The sequence below is a fragment of the Mytilus galloprovincialis genome, chromosome 11, assembly GCF_965363235.1.
Source record: "Mytilus galloprovincialis chromosome 11, xbMytGall1.hap1.1, whole genome shotgun sequence".
Taxonomy (NCBI): domain Eukaryota; kingdom Metazoa; phylum Mollusca; class Bivalvia; order Mytilida; family Mytilidae; genus Mytilus; species Mytilus galloprovincialis.
This window is the reverse complement of record NC_134848.1, coordinates 46,686,773-46,714,134: the sequence shown is the minus strand read 5'-3', so window position 1 is coordinate 46,714,134 and position 27,362 is coordinate 46,686,773. Positions and strand designations below refer to the sequence as shown.

General features: G+C 34.6%; 1 protein-coding gene across 1 annotated transcript in view; it reads left to right on the top strand.

Annotated features, from left to right (window-relative positions):
* The first annotated feature begins 4,168 nt into the window (after positions 1-4,168).
* Positions 4,169-27,362, top strand: part of LOC143052271 (uncharacterized) — a 46,311-nt gene continuing 23,117 nt past the window's right edge. The window contains exons 1-5 of the mRNA XM_076225259.1: positions 4,169-4,253; positions 9,462-9,661; positions 15,407-15,557; positions 16,138-16,282; positions 17,143-17,766. Coding sequence (XP_076081374.1) covers positions 9,483-9,661; positions 15,407-15,557; positions 16,138-16,282; positions 17,143-17,766 — 1,099 coding nt within the window. The 5' untranslated portion in view covers positions 4,169-4,253; positions 9,462-9,482. The remainder of the gene's footprint in view (positions 4,254-9,461; positions 9,662-15,406; positions 15,558-16,137; positions 16,283-17,142; positions 17,767-27,362) is intronic.

Below are 27,362 nucleotides of genomic sequence, written 5' to 3'. Positions count from 1 at the left end.
TGTTTAAATATTACAAAATAGCGTGACATGACGTGACTATGAAGTATTTAAACACTCAGTACAGATCGAGTGACAAAGTATGCCATATAGACGGCTAGTTACACATTTTCAAATATAATTATTAAATGATCAAATACAATACAAATTTACAAGACCTTTTCTTTTTCAAAAAGCTTGTGTGAGATTTTGTGAATATTTTTTCATAAAACATCTTCCCTGAAATTAGTGGACCAATTGTAATATGATTATCCAACAATATCATGAATAAATTCAGGTATTTGTTCACTGTCACGAGCGTGTTCACATATTTTCTTTTTATGAATAATGATTATATTCATGTACATGCACCACGAAACGGCAGGAGAAAAGTTAGACGTGATTGTCTGTATTTCAATTCAAAATAGTGCCGAGATTAGCGATGCATTTTTTTTGTTGAGGCTTTAATGCCAAAAAAGTATTATTTTAGCCAAAAGCAAAATAAATTTTACACCAACAATATAAAGGAATGTATCTTATCTCTAAGAAACAGTTCTTACTCAAAACTCATTGGTGTTTTCTGTCACGTTGTGACAAGCAATTTGTTTGATATACAGACATCAACACAGACAGATCAACAACAACAGTACAGAAAGGTAAAGACGGAACAACCGACGAGAAACATGACATTATCAGGTGTTACTGAAGGCAAAGTATACTGCCTGTCTCTCTTATTTCATCTGTTGCTGTGCTCGTTGCAAGAAAGCAATAAAACAGTGATAGACAGTTGCAATAACAAGATTGGGTTCGTAAAACATTCATCCAATAGCTTCCAGATAAGCCTCAACCTTTTATTTAGGACATCAAAACCAGAAAAGCAAAACCTTGAAATATCTGATATAATAGGAAATGTACAGTCCATATATACACAGTTTCTGATGGAATGATGCTACAAAAAAGTACTAAATTACTTACAGCCGATTGCAATGAGTGTGCAGGTAAAGCTAATATATTTGGTTAGCTTACTTGCTAGCTGAACCGTGAAGTCATTATTAGGTAAGGTATACTTCCCTCCTTTCGAAGTAGTCTAGTCCTACAGACAGAGAGACTGATTATATGTCGGTCTAGTCTACTCTTAAAGAATGGTAGTGTACCTAATCTAATAATGACTTCACGGTTCAGCTAGCAAGCAAGAGTTCTAAAGATGTAACCTTTACCTACACACTCATTGAAATCGGCTGTAACTGAAACAATTAAATCATATCTTTTGAAGGAATGTTTATATAGGTTTAAACTGACGCTGTCTGTCAATTTTTAGCTGTAGGTGTGTGTATGCTTCGTTTAATAGTTTAATAGGACATTACAAAGTAAACAGTAGAACTTTAAGCTGATTTCATTTTCTTATGCAAGCTGATAAGGACATGACCAGTTTTATTTCCAATAGATTTATTTGACCCCTTATAAATACTTCAAAACTCACAGTTTTGTTTATGAACAAATATTGCGACTGACACAAGATGTCTCAAAACTGCAATTTTATGTTTTCGTTTCTAGAAACAAAAACAAAGGACTTTGTTTTACGCAAAAGAACAAGCTCTGCGCTGTCGTTAATCTGAAATGCAACCATTTTGTTATTCCAAAATGTTCTCGTTTTTTAAATAGGTAAGACCGTTGATTTTCCCGTTTGAATGGTTTTACACTAGTTATGTTGGGGCCCTTTATAGCTTTTTGTTCGGTGTGAGCCAAGGCTCCGTGTTGAAGGCCGTACATTGACATATAATGGTTTACTTTTATAAATTGTTTTTTGGATGGAGAGTTGTCTCATTGGCACTCACATCACATCTTCCTATATATCTATGTGCAAGAAGCATTCAACATTAATTTTACAAGGTGTATCAAAATTATTTTAAACAGAAATTGTCTCATTGCCAATGATACCACATCTCCTCATTTTAATATTAAATACGAATCATGAACTGAAATACAAATAAGTAAAAAAGCATGAATCTTCAGCAACATAATTTACGTCATACCTATACTTGCTTCACACATCGTTGTCAATATAATGGAATTTGATGCGACAATCATACAAGTGAAAGGTTTAGCTAGCTATCAAACCAGGTTTAACGTTTAATCCATCATTTTCTACATACGAAAATGCCTGTACCCAGTCAGGAATAAGACAGTTGTTATCCATTCGTTTGATGTGTTTCAGCTTTAGATTTTGCAATATAATTAATGACTTTCCGTTTCGAATTTTTCTTGGAGTTCAGTATTTGTGTGATTTAACTTTTTCTTTACCTGCTGTTTACATTAAAAAGACAGTAACATCTGCCGTTAAACAAATACTGAGATAGAAATTTACAAGTGACGACAGATTTTTACATATAGATATACTCTTTATGGATTTAATTTCGCATGGTTTTGTGATTTTGAAAGCATTATCTATACATTTAAACTCAAGCAATTGACACAATACCATGTGAAAAATTAATGAACCATATAAATGGTTAAACCAAACTCTGACTGAATGAATACCAGTATATTGATTAATTTTTAAACAGTAAATAAACATGACAAAAGGAGATTTTGTCAATTTTCTCTCTAAAGATCTTTGTAGTGTTCTCCAGTCTGTAGTAATGTGGGGTACACTTGTAGTGCTCGCACAATGACAACGAATGACGTATCGATAATCGATCACAGTAATGGTTCATTTGTACAATGTCGGACTTAAGAAAAAAAGTTAGTAATACATGAATGAAGTGTTCGTTATATAGGATACTTCAGAATGATTAAGAGTCCGGCCAAGTAAGCAGACATTAACACAAAATAAAGACGGCAACCCCTCTAAATCCGCCCCTTTGTCGTGTTTGTTCTGTTGCTAGCCTTTCTAATTTATGATGTTGTACAGACTTTTTCGACCTCTAAATGTCTTTCGGCCCAAGTTATTTGCGTTTGTTTTGCTGTCTCGTTTACGAATGTGCAACAAGTTTCCTTACTATTTTCCATATCTTATGTTGCATCATTATTATGCATTAAATGCTTTCTAACGTATTCCGTTATTTTACGTTACATAAAATTAAGGCAGTGGCTATTTTGCCGGCTCCGAAAATAAACTAATTAGACCGTTGGTTTTCCCGTTTGAATGGTTTTACACTAGTGAATTTTGGGGCCCTTTATAGCTTGTTGTTCGGTGTGAGCCAAGGCTCTGTGTTGAAGGCCGTACATTGACCTATAATGGTTTACTTTTTTAAATTGTTATTTGGATGGAGAGTTGTCTCATTGGCACTCATACCACATCTTCCTATATCTATTAACAACGAAATGGCTAAAAACCAACAGATAAACAACAGTTCATAAAACACAACTAAAACTGAGCAGCACGAACTCCATAAAAAAACAGGTGTGATTTCAGGTGCTCTGTAAGGGTAAGCAGATCCGCCTCCACATCATATATGGCACCCGTCGTTTTGCTCATATAAGTAAGCAACAATCGATCAGTTATTTTTTTTTACGATAGTTTACATTGGTTTATTGTTTTATTACTATCAAGACTAAACAGAAATATATAACATCCGGCCCAATACCACCCCTCCTACTGTGATTTTCTTGCATTTTCAATGTCTTTTATCAAATTTAGTGGTGTAACAATTTTCGACCAGCATAGGTCATACACATCTCTTTAATTTTTCTTTTTTCTATTTTTTTACTATAATTGTATGTTAAGCCTATAGCTGGTTAAAAAACCCAGAGATTAAGATTTCTAATTTGAATCACATATATATAGTTCCTTTTCTCTCTGTATAATTCATACAAAACATTTCTTTCTTTCACATTATGACCTTTAGCCTGGTAACTAGCTCTGTGAACTATCATTTCAATTTTTGAACTTATAACAATGTATACATTTCGTTTATGGCTCCCATTCCACAGTAATTTAAGAGTTACTTTTGGCTTTATTTTAAAATAAACTTTTAATGTGGCGTGTCGAAGTAATGATTTCAATTATTTGAGGACATTTTATTTGGGTACTGTCATAAACTTCTCCTTGATAATATGAAAATGTTTTAACAAAGAGATTTGTGTCTCTGATTAAATGCTTCTGATGTTACCGTCCACTGAAAATTAATGATAAATTATCCGGAAAATCACTGCTTTCCCGTTGTTGGTTTTATATTAGACCACCACATTTACAACACAGGACAGGTGCATCATCCTAAGTTTTTAAGCGATTACAACTATTTTAAAGGTGTTAGAAAAGTCGAAACTTGTATATGGTAAGTCATTGAAGTCTTTCTGATATTATGATTAGCTTGTCATAACTCAAAACTCTGTGCATGCATACCGAATACAGCTTGTTTATGTTTGTTTATAGACTCAGTTTAATCAGAATACCCACCATGTTGAAACTACCTTACCTTTCTTATAATCCGAGTCAGGTAGATACAATAAAGGTAAAAATGTACTTAACTTATATTATTAATTCGTTCTTACAGAAATACTAATCATATTAGTATAATTTATTTAACGATTTAATAATTAAGCCATCAGATGATCTTTAAATTTAAAATACATAAAGATCTTAATTGCAAATGGCATTCATTAGCTTTACGCTTCAATAAATACATATAGCGTCATGAATAAATCTACCCGACATTTTTGGTCATGGATCTTTAAATTTCTTCTAAATAATGTCTCGTTTATTTAAATTTTACATTTACGCTTTGGTATTTTTGTAGTACGTGTTGAAAATATTATAACGTAAAATAGTTAACATTTATACATTTACTAATTAAAATCAATATCAAATCTGTAATAATTTCATATTTTCCCTTTATTTTAACGATGATTTGTAAATTGAAATCAATACCAAAATGGCTGGGGTGTTCCTTAATGGTTAAATTTAAAGTAAACTAACACCACAATTTGTCCTTTCAGGAAGTAAATATCTGCTTAATAATGAACAGAATACAGTAAATTTTGGAATTAATGAGTGCATTTTAATTTCAATTTTACTGTATCATGATCCCAATAATGAGAAATTTAGTAGTGATTTTCTTTCATAAAATTGTTTCGTTCACATTTTTAGGGTTAGAGATCAATAGGGTTAGGACAGAGACATATATAATATAATTAAATATATGTAAGGTAATAGGATAAGAGTAAGAGTAGTCTTTAATTCATAAGAATAAATGAAAGCATTCATTTCTGAATTTTAAGTAGTCAAAATTTTGTTTGTTTGAATAAAAAATAAAAGTGTAATTAATATGAATACATGTATATTCAATATTATATTGACACATCCCTATATGTCTATGATTCACGACTGTCACTATGTACAAAGAATATATTATATAGAGTATCCATTGAATAGACAGCAACCAAACAATAAAAATACCATGAGGCCCCTCATTGAGATGTCCAAATAATCATAGAATTTTTGTCAATATAATCACATAATCATAATGATTTATTTAAACAAGGTAATAAAATCATCAGAAATACAGTCCTTGATTATCAAATAATCATAAAATATTTTGTCTGGTAATCAAGTAATCAATATAAAAATGACCAAGTAATCACATAATCAACAAGAACTATCTTTAAAAAAGATATCCGACGTATTTAAATTTGAGTATATGTTTAAAACTATCATTTCGATAACCTTCAGAGGCACAAAGATACCATTTAAATAACGTTTTTTTCTGTTTGTGTTCAGTATTGTCGGTCCTCGTATCTTTCTGTTTACATTCACCAAAACCCCGCGGAAATCTCACATGCGTAGGTGCGTTCTAAAAGACATATACGTTCATACAACAAAGTTTACTTCAAAAATTATATAATTGTCCCGAATAAACAGCTGTCACGGATGCTAAGAGCTATTGGAGAAACAATTATTTTAATAAAAATATAAATCTTTGTAAGATCTAGTTCAAATATTTATAGCTTTTCACTTGCTTTCCATCACGATATAATTAACGAGACATTTTTTTAAACACAACCAAATCACCCACCATGACAGCATTTTGTCCAATCACAGAAAGGATTTTCGAGCATGCGTATTCTGTTGCCATAGTTAAGCGTCCTTAAGTTCAAAGGGCACAAACCGAAACTAATACCGACTACGTCGGAAAAACCCAACGAGGAGGCTTTACCAAATGGGTCATCATAGGGTCTTCAATACCAGACTTTGATCAAGAAGCACACATACTGCCATTAAGTTTTTACTTTTACTGAAACTATCAGATAAACCATCAATACTAAAGTCTTGATCATTAATTGTTGAAAGAGGGAAAACACACAATAAGAGAAATTATCAACAGCGTCCTGTCCAAACATTTTTGCAAATTTTAAAATCACCATCTGAAATCTAGCCATCAATTCATAGGGTCTTCAATACAAGACTTCTGATCAAGAAGCACACATACTGCCCTTAAGTTTTTACTTTTAAGTGAAACTATCATACAAGGTCCCGAAATGAAAATGTAAAACAATTGAAGTGAAAAACTTATGGCCTAATTAATATACAAAATAATGAACATGAAAAAAAATGTGACACAGCAATATATGACAATAACTTAATTACAGGCTCCTGACATAGTACACACACAAACATACAGAATGTATAACTTACAATCAATTTTTATCGTAGGCATTTGGTGAAAAGAGCCCATGTCCCTTATATAGAGATTAATTCTACCTGAAGCCCCCCGAATCCCCCTCATTCTTATTATTCCAAAAATTATTAATCATATATGTCTAGTAAAAATTGCAAATCACTGATAACTTTTTAAAAATGTGAGATCTAATTAATGTGATTGCCAAAATTTTCTGAAAGAAAATCAAATCTAAAATAAGGTGCAAATTTCAACTTTAATTTTGTAAACCTGATAATGTTTTCGTATTTATAAAAATATCCCATAAATTTATGAATTTACAAAATACCCTTATTTTAAATGGCATTCATAAGTTGTAATTCATGCTTCAATAAATATGTATAGCGTCATGAATAAATCTACCTGACATATCATATGGGTCATGGTTGTTTAAATTTCATTTCTATAATGACTTGTTTATTTGAATTTTACTATTTACGCTGTGGTATTTTTGTTGTATGTGTCGGAAAAATTAAAACGTAAAATAGTTAACTTGTATAAATTTACATGATACACTAATTAAAATCAATAATAAACATAGTAAAGCTGTTACATTTACATATTTTTCCTTTATTTTAACTATAATTTGTAAATTAAGATCAATACGGAAAATGGATTGGCTATTCTTCAATGTTTTGAAAGTTTAAAGTGAATTAACACAGCCTTCTGCCCTTAGGGAAGTAAAAGGCTGTTAAATTAATGGATATTAACTTAAATTCTATGGATTGGATTAATAATAAAATGAATTTAAATGGTAGTTGTCTGTTGAAATTAAATTAAGTGAAACATGAAACTATTAATATAAACACATCCCTGTTCATTGTATAGACATCAAACAAACATCATAATATACTCCTTGGGTCATCATATGGTCTTAACAATACATATGTCAAAATCTTATTGGACAATATAATTTAAGGCATTGGGGGAGTTATTTTCAGAAATGGAAAACATCTATTTGCAATTTCTAGCAAAAGAATATTTGGGGAGAGGGTTTACAACGTCCATGTGCATGCATTATGTACACTTATTAAAGGCTTTGATTTTGACCATGCACTCCATGAATAATCCTAGAAAAGTCAAGTATGGACTGAAACCAATAAAATCTTTTTATTGCTAAATAAAGTAAGATAAAAGTGTTGATTATTTTTGCTGCGTTAAAGACCCGTTGGTGGCATTGGGCTGTTTCTGATCTTTGGTTGTAATGTTGTCTCTTTGACACATTCCCTGTTTCCATTCAAAATCCTAACTATATGAATATGGCCTTAAACATTTCTTGTAATGTTTGGGATTTTTCCAACAACTCCTTTTTTCAGAAATGAACTATAATTGTTAAAACAACAATTCCCACTATGTTTACATATACATGTAATTAAAAGTGGGCAAACCAGGATGACACCCTTTAATGAGGCTTTTTTTCAATTTTTTAAAATCTCCTTGAGGCCCTGGTTAAATGACAAATTCAATATCTTATGATTAATGAATAAGTTTGTAATATTATTAGAGGAGAGGAAGAGATAAATGCCATATATATATATTTCAAGGAGACTCTTCTCATGATTCCATCTGGTAATCAAACACATGAAAGGGGGATGTCCATTTTGGTCCATTTTGATCCATTTTGTTTTAGACGGGATGCATAATGTAAAAGAGGTCAACCAGAATGAAAGATAGGAAACTTAGACTTCTACTGGTAAATTAAGACATATAGGAAAAAGGTAAACCCTCTCCCCACATATATTTTATTATTAATCCAATCCACATATATAGGAAAAAGGTAAACCCTCTCCCCAAATATTCTTTTTGCTAGAAATTGAAAATAGATGTTTTCCATTTCTGAAAATAACTCCCCCAATGCCTTAAATTAGATTGTCCAATAAGATTTTGACATATGTATTGTTAAGACCATATGATGACCCAAGGAGTATATTATGATGTTTATTATTATTTGTGGAATACCAATTTTCATGGATTTTGTGGTTACCAAAAAACCATGAATTCCGGTGTCCAAAGAATTGAATGTTTTCTATAGGAATGTATACAGACTTTGACAAAACCACGAAATCAAACATCAAAGAAAATGAAAGTTTTCCACAATCCAGAAAAATTGGTACATGTACCAACTGAATACCGGTAAATGAATCCCCAGTAATTAGACAGCCACTGCAGAATAGGACATTGAATATGATGACTATTCATGCTATTGACCAAGAGTACCAAGCATTAGAATTAAAAGAACCATTACAACTTGGAGGAATATGTAGGTGTTCAGTTTACAGGCTAGCTTTCTACCTTTTTCCTATATGTCTTAATTTACCAGTAGAAGTCTAAGTTTCCTATCTTTCATTCTGGTTGACCTCTTTTACATCTTTTGAATTGACTTGGATTGCCTGATTTTGTAATAATATTCTGTTATTCACCTTGGATACTCCAGCATCCTCCACCAAAGAAACCAGACTGTCATGCTAATCAATCAAAATCAAGTTGCCACAAAAATGGTTAGGTCATACTTTCTTATTTCTTTGGGGCCTCAGTGGCTGAATGCTCAATTTAGTCGAAGTACTTTATCACTAGCCTGTAGAAACTCAGGTTGTTAGGTAACATTTCCCCCGGTTGCAGGTGCACTTGATTCCAAACTAAACTAACTTGGATTATCAGTTTTCTTTATGAAGGTCTTAGGTTATCTGTGGGCACTCTGGCTTCCTCAACCAATAAAAATTGAAAATCACAAAATAGCACAAAAGCGTTGAAAGTGGCGTTAAACACTGATTGTTAAACATCAATCAATCAATCAATCAATCAATCAATCAATCTTCTTTTTCCTTGTAGGCAAGATGATGAGATAACAGGATGAAGGAGTGTGTTAACTGTGGCTCTGCCGTAGATGAGGCAGCATGGTTTGCTCTAGACCATCAAGTGGCTACTGTCACAGGGGCACCAGTCAGTGCAACAGTCAGAGAGGGATTGATCGAACTCTTCCAGAGTAGAATAGATGATAAAAATGACACTGAGGCTGGACTGTGTGAAAGGTATTAGTATTACTATTTAGGGTTTTGAAATGATAAATGGATATGGGATGTAGTAAATGACGAAACAACAGCAAAATCAAAAGGAATTCTGATGATTGCAGTGGCGGATCCAGAACTTTACATAAGGGGCCCCCTGACTGACTTAAGGGGGGGCCCCACTCCAGTCATGCTTCAGTGATTCCCTATATAATCAACCAAATTTTTCCCACGAAAGGGGGTCTGAGCCCCCAGGGCCCCCTGGATCCGCCTATGGATTGTTGGTGATAAACTTTGAGGCATGATAGATTTACAGATAAGAAAATAATGGGCCAAATCTGTAGACAATTTGACATAAATATATAGAGTATATAATAGTGTGGCATAAAGATAAAAGAATAATGGGCTAAAAATGTTAAAGATAGATAAAAATGACATTAAGATGATTATTTAATACAGAAAAGAAGGACCCTATCCCACCTCTGAAAGGTATAATATGACAAGATTGTAAACCATAGAATTGGTCTCAACAGAAATCATACTGTACCAAAAAAGTCAAATTAAATGTTTTTAGCTTTAATAATTTTTTTTATTGTTTTTTTAGTAGATATCAATGATGATGATACATGTTATTGTGAACAAATATCTAATAAATAAGTAATGATGAGATTGAGATTTGTCTATTCTGGTAAACATAGTGAAATATAGGTATATGTCTCCCCTTCTTTACTGTCACTGGATTTTTATTTTGAGATCTTATGAAGACAGATATTTTCAACATGCTATTTTATGTGACTAATAAATCTGCCATCAGTAGTTTTTATTTGAAATTTTCAAATAGGATTTTTTTTACATTTAAATGTTGTCAAGGTCATGATTTTTTTCTTCCTGTTTGAAGTACTCTTAAACGTTTTAATGACTTTACATATGTTGACATACCGGAAAGGAACACTTTTAAAAGACTTTTGTGCTTTTAAATGTGAAATAAATCAATTCAACAATAAGTGCAGTTTTTTAAAATATTTTCATGTTGTAATTTCCTTATTCAGTATAGTAAAATATTCTGTATGGACAATGGAAATTTGTATCAGTACAATCAATATTAAAGACAGCAAAGTAACTAAAAATATGAGACACTATGTTAACAGTTCAGTCAATTACTTAGCAAATTAAATATTTTATTCAAATTGTGAATTTCCTGTTCTAAGATTAAGCAATTATGATAAAATATTTTCAAAGATTTGCTCTTCAACAAGTGTTCCCCACAATATTTTCCAATAGAAAAACAGCAAATTGAAATAGCAAAAAAAAATATGCAAACTCATAAGTAAATTGTATATCTCTTTAGATTACACCATTGTAAGATATAATTAACACCAAGGTCATAGTGATGTTTTATGGCCCTGAGGTTCCCAAGATTCCAAAGAACACACAGTCTAGTTAATCATTAATGAATTATAAAAGTCAATTTGGGTCTACTAGTATCATATTTCATTCATGAGTTTACTTGACACTTTACGATACAATTGGTTATTATTTCCTGATGAATGTATAAATATATACCACTTCAACTTCTCTTCTTCTTTATGGAAATATTATTTTAATTAATAATATCATATGTATTTGTTAGTTATATAAATCCTTAAAAAAATAACAGAATATTGTTTTGAACTCTTTTTTAGCTCACCTCTCATCACTTGGCGTCCGGCGTCCGGCGTCGTCGTCCGTCGTCGTCGTCGTCGTCCTGCGTTGACTTTTACAAAAATCTTCTCCTCTGAAACTACTTTTAACCAAACTTGGCCACAATCATCATTGGGGTATCTAGTTTAAAAAATGTGTCCGGTGCCCCGCCCAACCAACCAAGATGGCCACCATGGCTAAAAATAGAACATAGGGGTAAAATGCAGTTTTTGGCTTACAACTCAAAAACCAAAGCATTTAGAGAAATCTGACAGTGGTAAAATTGTTCATCAGGTTAAGATCTATCTGCCCTGAAATTTTCAGATGAATCAAACATTCTGTTGTTGGGTTGCTGCCCCTGAAATGGTAATTTTAAGGAAATTTTGCTGTTTTTGGTTATTATCTTGAATATTATTATAGATAGAGATAAACTGTAAACAGCAATTATGTTCAGCAAAGTAAGATCTACAAATAAGTCAACATGACCAAAATGGTCAGTTGACCACTTTAGGAGTTATTGCCCTTTATAGTCAATTTTTAACCATTTTTCGTAAATCTTACTAATCTTTTAGAAAAATCTTCTCCTCTGAAACTACTGGGCCAAATTTAACCAAACTTGGCCATAATCATCATTGGGGTATCTAGCTTGAAAAATGTGTTCGGTGCCCCGCCCAACCAACCAAGATGGCCGCCATGGCTAAAAATAGAACATAGGGGTAAAATGCAGTTTTTGGCTTATAACTCAAAAACCAAAGCATTAAGAGCAAATCTGACAGGAAGTAAAATTGTTGATCAGGTCAAGATCTATCTGCCCTGGAATTTTCAGATGAATCAGATAATTGGTTGTTAGGTTGCTCCCCTTGAATTGGTAATTTTGAGGAAATTTTGCTGTTTTTTTGTTATTATCTTGAATATTATTATAGATAGAGATAAACTGTAAACAGCAATAATGTACAGCAAGGTAAGAACTAAAAATAAGTCAGTATGACCAAAATAGTCAATTGACCCCCTAAGGAGTTATTGCCCTTCATAATCAATTTTTAACAATTTTCTTAAAATTTGAAGATTTTCTATAATATTTTCCACAGAAAGTACTGTTATAGATAGAGATAATTGTAAGCAGCAAGAATGTTTAGTAAAGTAAGATCTACAAACACATCACCATCACCAAAACACAATTTTGTCATGAATCCATCTGTGTCCATTGTTTAATATTCACATAGACCAAGGTGAGCGACACAGGCTCTTTAGAGCCTCCAGTTTTTTTATCTTTTCTAAAATGTGTTTTGAGTCTACAGAAACCACAGAAAAAAAGTTAAGATTCCAAATTTTTTGCTTTTAAGATGTAATTTATGAAAACTTGAAGTGCATAGCGTTAAATAGTTTAAATTTGATAGATTTTGAACTAGTCTCCTATAGCATTTGCTGATGTTTTAGGTTGAATGAACTTTTAATTTTTTTTGTCGTCCATTTTATATCCAGTACCACTGATATTGGAAAGTGAGGTCCTTCATTGGGGTGTCCAAGTAAAGACATACTGTAAACCAACTTATTTTCGCGAGCAATTTATTTTCACGAATTTCACGAGTAGCAAAATAACGTGAAATATAAATCGTCGAGAATATGTATATTTGGATCATTTCTGATTTATACACCTCAAGTTAATTAGAAAATCGCGAAATTAAATAGCCGGGATATTGACTAGATAGAGTCAAACGTGAAATTTAGTATCCGCGAAAATAAGTTGGTTTACAGTAATCACAAATTTTATATAAAAAAAATCACATGATCATGAACTATTTTTTTAAACAAGATAATCTTATAATTAAAGATACAGTCATTGATTATCAAATAATTGAATAATCATGAAATATTTGGTCTACAGGTAATCACATAATCACTATGAAATCAACTTTGCAATCACATTATCACTATGAAATCGACTTTGTAATCACATTATCACTATAAAATCGACTTTGTAATCACAATATCACTATGAAATTGACTTTGCAATCACATAATCACTATAAAATCGACTTTGCAATCACCTAATCACTATGGAATCAACTTTGCAATCACATAATCACTATGAAATCAACTTTGCAATCACATAATCACTATGAAATCAACTTTGCAATCACATTATCACTATGAAATCGACTTTGTAATCACATTATCACTATAAAATCGACTTTGTAATCACAATATCACTATGAAATTGACTTTGCAATCACATAATCACTATAAAATCGACTTTGCAATCACCTAATCACTATGGAATCAACTTTGCAATCACATTATCACTATGAAATCGACTTTGTAATCACATTATCACTATAAAATCGACTTTGTAATCACAATATCACTATGAAATTGACTTTGCAATCACATAATCACTATAAAATCGACTTTGCAATCACCTAATCACTATGGAATCAACTTTGCAATCACATAATCACTATAAAATCGACTTTGCAATCCCATAATCACTATGAAATCGACTTTGCAATCACACAATCACTATGAAATCGACTTTGCAATCACCTAATCACTATGAAATCGACTTTGCAATCACTTAATCACTATGAAATCGACTTTGTAATCACATAATCACTATGAAATCGACTTTGCAATCACCTAATCACTATGAAATCGACTTTGCAATCATGAAATCGACTTTGCAATCACCTAATCACTATGAAATCGACTTTGCAATCACCTAATCACTATGAAGTCGACTTTGCAATCACATAATCACTATGAAATCGACTTTGCAATCACCTAATCACTATGAAATCGACTTTGCAATCACCTAATCACTATGAAATCGACTTTGCAATCACCTAATCACTATGAAATCGACTTTGCAATCACCTAATCACTATGAAATCGACTTTGCAATCACCTAATCTTTATGAAATCGACTTTGCAATCACCTAATCACTATGAAATCGACTTTGCAATCACCTAATCACTATGAAATCGACTTTGCAATCACCTAATCACTATGAAATCGACTTTGTAATCACCTAATCACTATGAAATCGACTTTGCAATCACCTAATCACTATGAAATCGACTTTGCAATCACCTAATCACTATGAAATCGACTTTGCAATCACCTAATCACTATGAAATCGACTTTGCAATCACATAATCACTATGTAATCGACTTTGCAATCACATAATCACTATGAAATCATCTTTGCAATCACATAATCACTATGAAGTCGACTTTGTAATCACATAATCACTATGTAATCGACTTTGCAATCACATAATCACTATGAAATCATCTTTGCAATCACCTAATCACTATGAAATCGACTTTGCAATCACCTAATCACTATAAAATCGACTTTGCAATCACACAATCACTATGAAATCGACTTTGCAATCACAGAATCACTGTGAGATCGACTTCACAATCACATAATCACTATGAAATCGACTTTGCAATCACATTATCACTATGAAATCAACTTTGCAATCACATAATCACTATGAGATCGACTTTGTAATCACAGAATCACTATGAGATCGACTTTGTAATCACAGAATCACTATGAGATCGACTTTGCAATCACAGAATCACTGTGAAATCGACTTTGCAATCACAGAATCACTATGAAATCGACTTTGCAATCACCTAATCACTATGAAATCGACTTTGTAATCACATAATCACTATGAAATCAACTTTGCAATCACCTAATCACTATGAAATCGACTTTGCAATCACCTAATCACTATGAAATCGACTTTGCAATCACATAATCTTTATGAAATCGACTTTGTAATCACATAATCACTATGAAATCGACTTTGTAATCACATAATCACTATGAAATCAACTTTGCAATCACATAATCTAAAACCCATGAGGAGGGTTGAATATGTTATTATTGGTTTAAAACAAGAATGTTTGCATTTGAAAACTTTAGTAAATTCTATAACTGCTAATACCAACATCTTTTGATCTCTGTTGGATAGTCTCATTGAAAATTATACCACATCTCCTCATTAACATACAAGTGATCAAAAGAACATATCATATGTGAATATTATTTGATATTTTGTTTATTTCAGGTGCTTTAATTTGTTGTCTGTTGCCATCAGTATGAAGAGGACCTCATCAGATGCTTTAGAACAGTTTATATCCACATCGTCAAACGTCCATGTCAAAAACCTTAATGCTCCATTGTTATATGATCACCTGAATACAGAAATAAATACAAAGGTTGGTGGTGGAAAACTTACTATTGTGAATTTATTTACTTCATCAGTACCAATGTTATGGAATGAAAATTTGTATTTTTGTGAACATTTGAAATCATGGTTTTAGCCAAAGTTTGCTGACTTGTTTTTAAAACAGTTTACCTTCACCTGTGTACGGGTAATAACAATTTTCATGTCATGAGGAAAATTTGTAGATTGTGCACATTTGAATTCATGGTTTTTGCCAAAGTTTGCTTACCTTTAAACATTGTTTACCTTTACCTGAGATATGAGAAAATTGGTCTCCTACTTATATGGACGAATCTACAGTATTAAATCTCAAGACTGAGAGACTTTATTTATTATAATTTTATTATAAGCAATATTTACATTTGTTTATTACTTGCAAAACATATCCCATTGAAAAACATTAATGAAATTATTAAACAAATTTTCTGAATTTACTGTATTTCAGATGTGTTTCAAGTTTTAGTTTAAATTTGTTTTAAAAGTATGTAGGTTTTGGATTGAGATTTTTTTGTTTTTGGTAGAAAACCTTATAGACTAGCAATAAATTAAATATGGTTCAATCTTTATTTCAGTTAGTTTTACAGGAAGGTGTAGACTGGTACTCTGTGATAGCAGATATACCAAAGAACAATGTTATATGTTATGGTTCTACTGTGGCTATAGAATACATTAACTCCATACAGGACCAGATAAACCAGTTCTTCTCTTTTTGTTCAGGTGAGTTATCTCCCCTTACATTAGTTATACTGTAGCTATAGAATACATTTTTTCCATACAGGGTCAGATAAACCAGTTCTCTTTTTGTTCAAGTGGATTATCTCCTCTTACAATAGTTTTGCTGCAATTTTTGTATACATTAACTCTTTACAGGACCAGATAAACCAGTTCTCATTTTGTTCAGGTGAGTTATCTCCCCCTACACAAGTTCTACTGTAGCTATAAAGTACATGTACTCCATACAGGATAAGATAAACCATTTATTCTCTTCATATTCAGTTAAATTATCTCCCCTTCCATTATCAGTTCTCTTTTTGTTAAGGTATGTTATCTCCTGTTCAATTAGATCTTAGGTTCCATACAGAACCAGATAAACCAGTTTTTCACTACTTATTTAGGTGAGTTATCTCCCCTACATAAAATCTTTTGTTGCTAAAGAATACATTAACTCCATACATGATCAGATAAACCAATTCTACTGGCTTTGTTCAGGTATATTATCTGCCCTTGTCTTTGTTCTTCTGTAGCTATTGAATACATTGACTCCATACAGGGTCAGATAAACCAGTTCTTCTCTTTTTGTTTAAGTGAATTATCTCCCTTTCAATAGTTCTACTGTGGCTATAGAGTACATTAACTCCATACATAATCAAATTAACCAGTTCTTCTTTTTTTTTATCCAATAAGTTATCTTCCCTTGCATTAGTTTAACTGCAGCTTTAGATTACATTAACTCCATATATATACAAGACTAGATAAACTAGTTCTTTATCTACCTGGTATCCATGAGAAATCTTTTGATATATGTATTGACCAATGAATCTGACATGAATTTCTTAGAATATATTTTACTTTTACAGATAAGGCAGCTACAAGTACAGACAGTGAAATAAAAGAAACCACTTCTCTAAGTTTAGATATGTCTGGTTCCTTTCCAAGTAAGAAAAATACACAAGGAACCAGCTTGGACAATGAATTTGTTACCAGCACTAAATCATCTGTTGACGGCTCTATAATAAATAGTGAAGGGAACCAGTTTCAAGGCCAACCAGATGAGGAAACAGAAGAGAATGTTGAAAAAAGTGAGGAATTAAAAAAAGAAGATAAAGTTGATAAAATTGATGATAATGAGATCAAAACAGGATCAAACAGTAGTGAAAAAGAATCGGAGTCAGTACTTCAAATGAATAAAGAGACACACTCAAAACTTCAGGTTACTGAAGATGCTGACTCAGTACCTCCAAGGACTGAAGCTCAAGGTGAGCAACATGTAAAACATGTGACTCTCGACAAAGATTCCAAAGAGAAGCAAGAACAGGACCAAGATGGATTTGATATGGATGCAGAGTGTTTTCTAGAAATACATGTTGATGAAAATGACCAAGAAAATTTTCTCAGAAATGAGGATGGAAAATTGAATTCAAAGATGAAACAGGGGAACATGCTTCCTGATCAACTGTCAGATGTATCCAGTGGAGAACTTGGTAAGGGAGCAATTATTGAACTTTACAAAAAGGGAAGGTTTATTTTGTCAGAGTCAAAACATTTTGCAATGCTTTCAATCAAATAATTTTTCAAAATTAAGCACTATAAAGTGTGGGAAATATCTGGATTTGGAATATTTATTTTTTGACCATGATATTTTTTTTCTTCCTCAAATTGGGGATCAGATTATTTTTTTAAGAAAATACTGTAACCCCTAAACGGATCTCTAGATATATTTTAGTAACAGAATGGGTAGGTTGGAAAGAGATGTAAAGATTTTGGCTGCTTTGTTTCAAAATAACTAAATGAGAGTCAACATCTTCCTAGGTTTATAGCTTTAATAATAAGGATGACTGATACCTGAAATGAACATACAGTATATTAGTAAATGATTAGTTATCTCCTCCCCCGGGGACAAGTTTTTTTTGTATACGAAAAAAAAAAACTTAAACAATTAAAGTCAAGTCTATTAGAAAATAGATCTTCAGGAATGTTCTGTTAAAGTCATCTGGAAGCGAACAAGATTAAACGTATGGTGTCCTTTCACAACTTAAAACGTATGGTGTCCTTTTACAATTTAAAACATATGGTGTCCTTTCACAATTTTAAATGTATGGTGTCCTTTAACAATTTTAAACGTATGGTGTCCTCTCACAATTTGAAACATATGGTGTCCTTTCACAATTTTAAATGTATGGTGTCCTTTCACAATTTTAAACTCAAAGTCTCTAGATTCACTTATCAATGTCTTTGCATATATATTTCATTAATCAGTTCCTGATTCATCAACGTTATGTTCTGTTGTGTTGCGGCGGCTCGGTCTTCGTGGTGTCAATAGTTCCTTTTCTCCAGCTTTATTATGTGGCTGAAGACGGGATAGAGCACGTGGTATTCTAGACGTTGAAGGTACATCTGGTTCAGGGGTCTGGTGAAATGACTGGTCCAAATCTATTTGTGAAGGCTGTTGAATTGTCTGAGTCTGCGTCGCCTGTTTTTGAGTGGGGACTATAATTGGTGTCTCATTCAATGCAGCTGGTTGACTTAAGATTCTTGTTGGTGATAAAGACACTGGAATCTTGGGCACTTGTGGCTGTGTCGTCTTTGCTGTAGATGGAGAGCTCAAGATCACTTCTTGATGTTGAACTGCAGTAGGTGCCATCAAAGTACCTTGTGTTTGGTTGGTTTGAAAAGGAGTGAACTTTCGAAGGTGTTGGCGGTTGCGGATAGTTACTCGGCCTGTGCCATCTACACGTATAACATACTGGTGGTATTGGCGTACTTCAACAACTGTTCCTGTACGTTCCCATCTCCTGGGATGGTTGCCTACCAAGTTTTGTATGTATACATGATCTCCAACCTGTAGTGTTGGCAGGTGATGAGTGAGTTCATTCCACCGTTCATGTTCCCTTGAATGACGTTTGGCAAGAGCCATCTCTCGATGAGACATTAACTCAGTCCATGTTTCATGTGGAGAATATCTACCCATCAGTATGGGAATGGCATCACGAATGGGTCGTCCAAACAGAATCAATGCTGGTGATGCTTTTGTCTCTGGGTCAATAGAATTTCTGTACATTAGTAAGGCTCTCTGGAATTTGTCAACATCAAGAGATCCAACAGCAGTAATGTTGTCCACCAGCATGCGTTTTACTGTTTTTACCGCTATCTCAGCCCTGCAGTTAGCGTGTGGGTTTGCATCTGATGAAAGTCTATGACGAACTCCCCAGGCCTTTAAAAACTCTTGAGTCTTCCCTGCTGTGAACTGTGGACCTCCATCAGACGTCAACTCTTCTGGGATTCCAAATGTCACGAACGGAGGTGTTATGTCAGATGGTGGCTGCATAGGGTTTGACTTAGCCATCTGATGGCAGTGAACACACTGGTCTCTCACCCGGGCAATATCTACTGTGATCTCAGGCCAATATACAGAGTCCATGGCCCTCGCACGCATAGCGCTGACTCCTTGGTGGGCTGCGTGTAAAGCATTGAGTACTGGTTTGCGAAGAGCTGGAGGTATAACAATTCGTTGGCCCATAAGAACTACACCATCCACGGTGCATAAACTGGATGCAAAGCGATGGTAAGGACGCAAGTCTGTTGGTAGCTCCTTGTAGTCTTCTGGGAACCCTGCTTCCAGCTGCCTGATTAGATTTACAAATGTAGGGTCTGATGCAGTGGCCTCACGAACCATGTTCCAAGTAACAACTGTGATAACAGCATTCAAGGCACAAGTGGCAGCAGCGACTGTGGAGGCGTCATTAGCTGTATCATTATCCTCTGTATGTAGACATAGACTGGTAAGTGTATCATGATAATGAGCAGTCATGTTAACTAGGGAATCAAGCTCAGGTGCTTCACAAGGTAAGTTCAGACGATCTGGTGGTCCAACAGGATACCGTGACGCTGCATCTGGCCCAAGGTTCTTTCTGCCTGGTACATGAAGAATTGTGAATCTGTACCCTAAAGTTTTCTCTTTGAGGTTGAGAAGTCGTCTGTTGTCGATGTCTGTGAGTGATCGATCGTTCAGAATCTGTAGTAGTGGCTTGTGGTCAGTTGCAACAAGAAGGTCTTTGCAACCAAGAACATAGTAGCGTGTTTGGTGAAGTGCATACACAACAGCCAAGGCCTCACCTTCAATAGGAGCATATCTACTTTCTGCTGGATGTGTGAATCTGCTGCCAACTAGACATAGTTTCCAACCGTCATTACAGCAGGTAGGGGTTTTACTTGAGCACTGACAGTACTTCTGCATCAAAAAGAATCCAATTCCGTCAACAGACCAGTCGGTAGCTAGGCATGTCATACGAGCAGGGTCAAAAAGACGAACACCTTCCTTCATCTCCTGAATAATGATCTCTTTTGACTTGTGAAATACTTCATCTAATTCATTTGTCCAGCAGAATGTGGTGGATGGTTTCAATAGAGCACGAAAAGGTTTCATTTGTCTTGCCATGGCAAATGCATATGCTCCTTGGTTTATTAGCCCAAACCAAGCTCTTGCACCAGTAATGTCAGTTGGTGTTGGGAAGTTGCTAATTGCATCTAGGAACTTAGTACTTGGTCGTTACTCGTATGTTTGTTGGGGTGATTGTAAGTCCTGCAAAATTGACAGTGTCTTGAGCAAATTGAAACTTCTTTGGGTTTAATGTAATGCCGTTACGAGCACACAGGTCGAGCCATTCACATGCCTGAAAAAATGCTGCTTCAATGGAGTTCGCCCACATACATGTGTCATCCACACATTTAACCTTGTCGTTGAAATTTGAAATTATAGCATCAAATCGTTGATTGTAAGCGTCACCGCTGGCCATAAATCCCTGTGGAGCAACCTTGTACCTGTAGCGCCCCCATGGTGTGATGAATGTTGTGAAATGGCGATCTTCTTCACGAATAGGCACTGAGTGGTACCCATTCCAAGCGTCTGTCACTGTTTTTTTCATACCTTGAGGGACGCGGTCAGCTAGATGAAAAGGACTTGGGACATGATGTGTTTGCCGAACAGAATGTCGATTTTGTGGTTGTAGGTCTACTGTCCGCCTTGGAGTGCCATCAGCCTTGCTGGTTACAACCATTCTCGAGCACCAAGTTGTAGGTGTGTTTTGACTTACTTGTTCCAGTACACCAATGCGAACATCCCTCTCAAGATCAGAATAAACTTTATCCTGCCAATGGATAGGAACAAGTGCTGGTTTGTGGACGGCTACCGGTGTGGCATTAGGATCAACATGGAGTTGAAGAGGCTCACAATTCATAAGTGGTAGAGGTTGATGTTCACATACATTAAATGTTGTAGCACCATAGTAATCAAGAAGCCACTCTTTTAGTGACTCTACATGTTCCTCTGTGGCCTTCAGACCGGGTGGTAAAGATGTGGGAACAGGTGGTGGTGAAGGTCGACGTCTAGGACAAGAGCAGGTTACATCTTCAGAGTTTTCCATAGATGCAGCAATGTTTGGAGATGTGACTGTTGATACATTAGGAAAGTTAGTGTGAATAATTCCCAGAGATATGAGTGCTTCTCTTCAAATGAAAGCTTTTTCCATGGTATCAGAGACATAACACAATAAACGTGTTGACATGGCACTGCTAGTAGTGTCTTTTGTTGTAACACTTACTGCGACTGCTCCAATTACACCGAGGTCTTCCTTTATAGCTCCACGCATCACAAGTTTTACTGGAATGAGATCCTTTTCTGTTATTCCAAGACTGTTTGCAGATTGTAAAGGTATGATTGAACTCTGGCATCCTGTATCAGCCACCATGGACATAGTGATTGTCTTAAGCTGAGAGGTGTCTTGAATGGGATGTCCAAACGATGAATGGTCCTCAGGTAGGGGTGTCATGTTAACCAGGAGCATTGGATGTGGTTTGGAAGGTCTAGCCACCCAGTGTCCATCAAATATGTGATGTTCAAGACGTGATACTTGGCTTGTCTGTTCAGATGTAGTGCACAGCTGCTCAAAGATATAACCAACTTGTTCTTGTTCCTGGTCTTTGGTTGATTTCCCTTGATTGGGCGGGTACCTGTGGCCCTTACCTTGAGTGCAGATTCTAGAAGATGCATCACGGTGGCCCCATACGCCACAGGTAGTGCACTTGCTGCATGATTTGGTGTAATGACCTTTGACTGTACATTTAGAACATGTGAATGTCCAAGCTTCGCAGTATCTAGACCTGGCCTTGCGATCATTCCTCTGTCCATGAGCAGGACCACCACAAGCCCAACATTTGGCTCCAGCTGCTTGTGGTCGCTTCTGAGTATTACATGTGGCACTCATAGCACTAGCTGAATCTCCTACTGCACTCCTTGTGACTTTACCCTGCTCTTTCTGAGCAATAAATGATACAGTCTCTTCTAATGTTCTATCTGTCTTGGAGTCACCTAGCAGGTCAGACATAATTTCTGGGTCTGCAATACCTCTTACTAAATTGTCTTTTATTATCTCATCACTATAGTCAAATATATGGTTGCAACCTAATTCTTTACACGTTGCTTTATACTGGCACAGTGATGCTTGGCCTCTGAGACTGGCCAAAAACGTTCTGATATTTGAACCAGGTGATTGAGTCATCCTGTTCAATTTTATGCGTTGGACAAGTGTGCTTTCTTCTTTGACAGCCAGCCTTTTGATTGCCTTTAAAAGATCTGTCTCTAGCATACTAGCAACATCACCTTGAAGGTCACGCATAATATCTGTACGCAGATTAGTGTCACAGCAGTAGAAAAGGGCTGTAGGCAAGACATTGTCTGTGATCGCCATCCCTGTTTTATACATCTTCCACTGTCTGGTGAATGCAGACCATTGATCTGGATCACATCCTGTGGCTATAGAAGGTGGGTCTAATTTTAACTTGTGCGTTGACGGTTGAGCCAGAGGTGGGTGGACGGTTCTGTCATGAATCTGTAGAGCAGTGGTTAGAGCAGCAGCAAATGCTTCATCCAGGTCCTGAGATTTCCAATTACAGCCGTCTATAGGGCACTGTAGAACTGGCATTGTGAATTCACTGTGGTTAAGCTGTTAGTTGTGTATCAGTCATAAATGAGAGTCAACATCTTCCTAGGTTTATAGCTTTAATAATAAGGATGACTGATACAGTACCTGAAATGAATACACAGTATATTAGTAAATGATTAGTTAATAACAAGCTTTTTAATTTGGTATAGAACCAGTTCTGCTAACTTTATTTATTACGGAATGTTTTACACCTGAATTTATGAATATTGTAATGGAGCCGTCTTTGATAATAAAAATTAACTATCCAAATAAGGGAATTTGAATGCAAAATTCATAAGGATATAGAAATTGTAGAAATTTGAATGATTTCATCTAAAGTTAGTAGCATTTAATTCATATTTGGAAAATGTTTTGATTATAAAAAAATTTAAAAAATAATTATAAGGGGAGATAACTCAAATAATTTAGTATTTAGTAAATGAACTGTTGGATGTTGTTTTGTTATATATGTCATTGGGTTGCTGTTTCATTGACACATACCCCATATCTTCTTTTATTCATGGTAGATTTCCATAACAATATAACCAAAGGAATGCTAATTTCAGAAGTACATTTCCTTTGTAAATTCCTCATGACTGTCAGACAGTTTTCACTTAACCTTGACCTCATTCTGGGGATTAGTAAACAAGACTATAAGTTTGCTATATTTAATGTATTGAATAATTGTAAGATGCTCATGTCTGTCTGGCATGGTTCATTAGTCATTGACCTCATCTTCATAGCATCTGTGCTTTCCAACATCCATTTGTCCTCTTCTGGTTTAAATTTTTGGTCCAGGTAGTTTTCGATGAAGATAAAGTCAAATCAACTTGAAACTTAGTACACATGTTCCCTTTGGTATGGTCTTTCTAATTTTAATGGCAAAAAGAGTTTTGTCCGCAACTTCACAGTCCACTAAACATATAAAATGATGATGTGAGTGAGGCATCCGTGTACTACATGGACACATTCTTGTTTAAACATCTTTAATTTACTGATAAATGTACTCACTTCAATATTACCACTGACAGCAGCAAAAACATGTAGGCAAGATACATCATTTCGCAGAACCCTTTACAATTTTTTGATAAATAAACATACCTCTTTTAATAGAGACATTTCACATAGATTTTAGCTACCTTAAACATATGTTCATTCAATTTTCTGAATCTGTTACTTAATTTATGCAAATTAGCGATTAAAGATGTTCACATAGAACAGTGATATAGTAAATATATGATCATCATCCATGAAAACTTAATTCTTTTATTAAATCAATAACTTTAGACATCTGTGACAATTAAGACAAAACATTAAAACTTCCTTCCTATGGCTTTGTGTGATAGTTTTAATTTAAAGTTATTTTTGGTTATTGGACATATCTGAAGTGTATAATTATGGGGGGAAAGTGAATACTAAAAATAAAATATGGATTGGAGATCATTTTCGGGGAAATTAAAATATGTTTTTAAACAAAAGAATAAGGAGTGGTGTATTGCTTATAAATTATCAAGTAAGTCTTTTTAAAATAATAAATGTGAAATTATAAGAAAAAGGTGAGCAAATTTTTGCCGATATCATAAACAGTCTTTATAAATTTTTATCCATCATTTAAACAAAAACCTTTTAGAATGCAGCTTAACTTGAATACACTTTAAAAAAAATTGCAAATAACACAAACATTTGTTTCTAAAAAGATGGCTTATTAAAAACTACTGTACATTCAGAAATTATTATGAGGTTTTATTATTGAGATTAATGCACCTTGGTGCAAGGTATCGCACAAATATGAACTTGAATTCTGATATCTGATTCATTTATATGTACAATGTATATTTTCCTGAGATCATAATAATCAATCATGCATTTAACTCAATTCTTCAAAAATCACAATAGTTATTATAAATGCATTCAATAATTTCTGAATTTACAGTATTTGAAATAGGAATTCATTAAATATAAAAGAAAATCAGATATAAAGAATTTTAATTCAAATGACATAAGGAAATAATTAGTAATTATAGTCAGTGGTTGATAAAAAGTGGCAGGAGGGTGGATAGTGGGAGGTTGAAAAGGGTGTCCTCTATTGATAGTTTATCAGAAAATATATGAGCTGCGTCGCGGCGTTGGATAGAAAACGACCTTATGCAAATGAATATCTTTAGATCTTTTTACTTATTTTGGGTTGAAAAATTACTATACAGTTTACCTTTGATAACTAATTGCAACTGTTTGAAACATGACTTGATATAAGAACCGTACAAAACAATCCAAAAATCAACTTTTATTTCATATCTGAATATTCAAAATTCAATCAAAATCTTACAAGTGTAACTTGCATAAGGTTGATTTTTTGTCTGACGCAACTCATATATTGTTGAAGCATAGAATTGTTCAAATATGTTTTGACCTATTCCACTCTCAAGTATTAACGGTATAAATTCTGTTTCAAAAATTACACTCAACTTGATCTCCCCCTCATACATGTCATACATGTAGTTGACCTTTTCAGTCTGTGCATCTTTTTTTTTGTCCATTTGTCTGTCTGTCCGGCTTCAAGTTACAGTTTTTGGTCAAGTTAGTTTTTGATAAGGATGAATGTGAATCAACATGAAACTTAGTACACATTTCCCCTATGATATGATTCTTTTAATTTTAATGTCAAATTAGAGTTTTTACACAAATTTAACCGTCAACTGAACATAGAAAATGATAGTTCAAGTGGGAGCATCGGTGTACTATGGACACATTCATGTTTTTTTTGTTTTTTTTTTAATTTCCTTAGTTTGTTGACACCTGACCATGGTAATTATTCACCTATTGTGTTATTGTGACCACTGACAGTGTCTAGCCAAGGTTACAAGGCTACATTGCCTGACAGTGTCTAGCTAAAGCTACATCGCCTGACAGTGTCTTGCTAAAGCACATCGCCTAACAGTGTCTAGCTAAACTACATCGCCTAACAGTGTCTAGCTAAACTACATCGCCTAACAGTGTCTAGCTAAAGCTACATTGCCTGACAGTGTCTAGCTAGAGCTACATCACCTGACAGTATCTACCTAAAGCTACATCGCCTGACAGTGTCTAGCTGAAGCTACATCGCCTGACAGTGTCTAGCTAAAGCTACATCGCCTGACAGTGTCTAGCTAAAGCTACATCGGCTGACAGTGTCTAGCTAAAGCTACATCGCCTGACAGTGTCAAGCTGAAGCTACATTGCCTGACAGTGTCTAGCTAAAGCTACATCGCCTGACAGTGTCTAGCTGAAGCTACATTGCCTGACAGTGTCTAGCTAAAGCTACATCGCCTGACAGTGTCTAGCTAAAGCTACATCGGCTGACAGTGTCTAGCTAAAGCTACATCGCCTGACAGTGTCAAGCTGAAGCTACATTGCCTGACAGTGTCTAGCTAAAGCTACATTGCCTGACAGTGTCTAGTGAAAGCTACATCGCCTGACAGTGTCTAGAGAAAGCTACATCGCCTGACAGTTTCTTGCGAAAGCAACATCGCCTTACAGTGTCTTGCTAAAGCTACATTGCCTCTAGCTAAATCTACAACGCCTGACAGTGTCTAGCTAAAGCTACATCGCCTTACAGTGTGTAGCTAAAGCTACATCGCCTGATAGTGTCTAGCTAAAGCTACATCGCCAAACAGTGTCTAGCTAAAGCTACATCGCCTGACAGCGTCTAGCTAAAGCTACATCGCCTGACAGCGTCTAGCTAAAGCTTCATTGCCTGACAGTGTCTAGCTAAAGCTACATTGCCTGACAGTGTCTAGCTAAGGCTACATTGCCTGACAGTGTCTAGCTAAAGTTTCATCGCCTAACAGTGTCTGGCTAAAGCTACATTGCCTGACAGTGTCTAGCTAAGGCTACATCGTCTGACAGTGTCAAGCTAAAGCTACATCATCTGACAGTGTCTAGCTAAAGCTACATCGCCTGACAGTGTCTAGCTAAAGCTACATCGCCTGACAGTGTCTAGCTAAAGCTACATCGGCTGACAGTGTCTAGCTAAAGCTACATCGCCTGACAGTGTCAAGCTGAAGCTACATTGCCTGACAGTGTCTAGCTAAAGCTACATTGCCTGACAGTGTCTAGTGAAA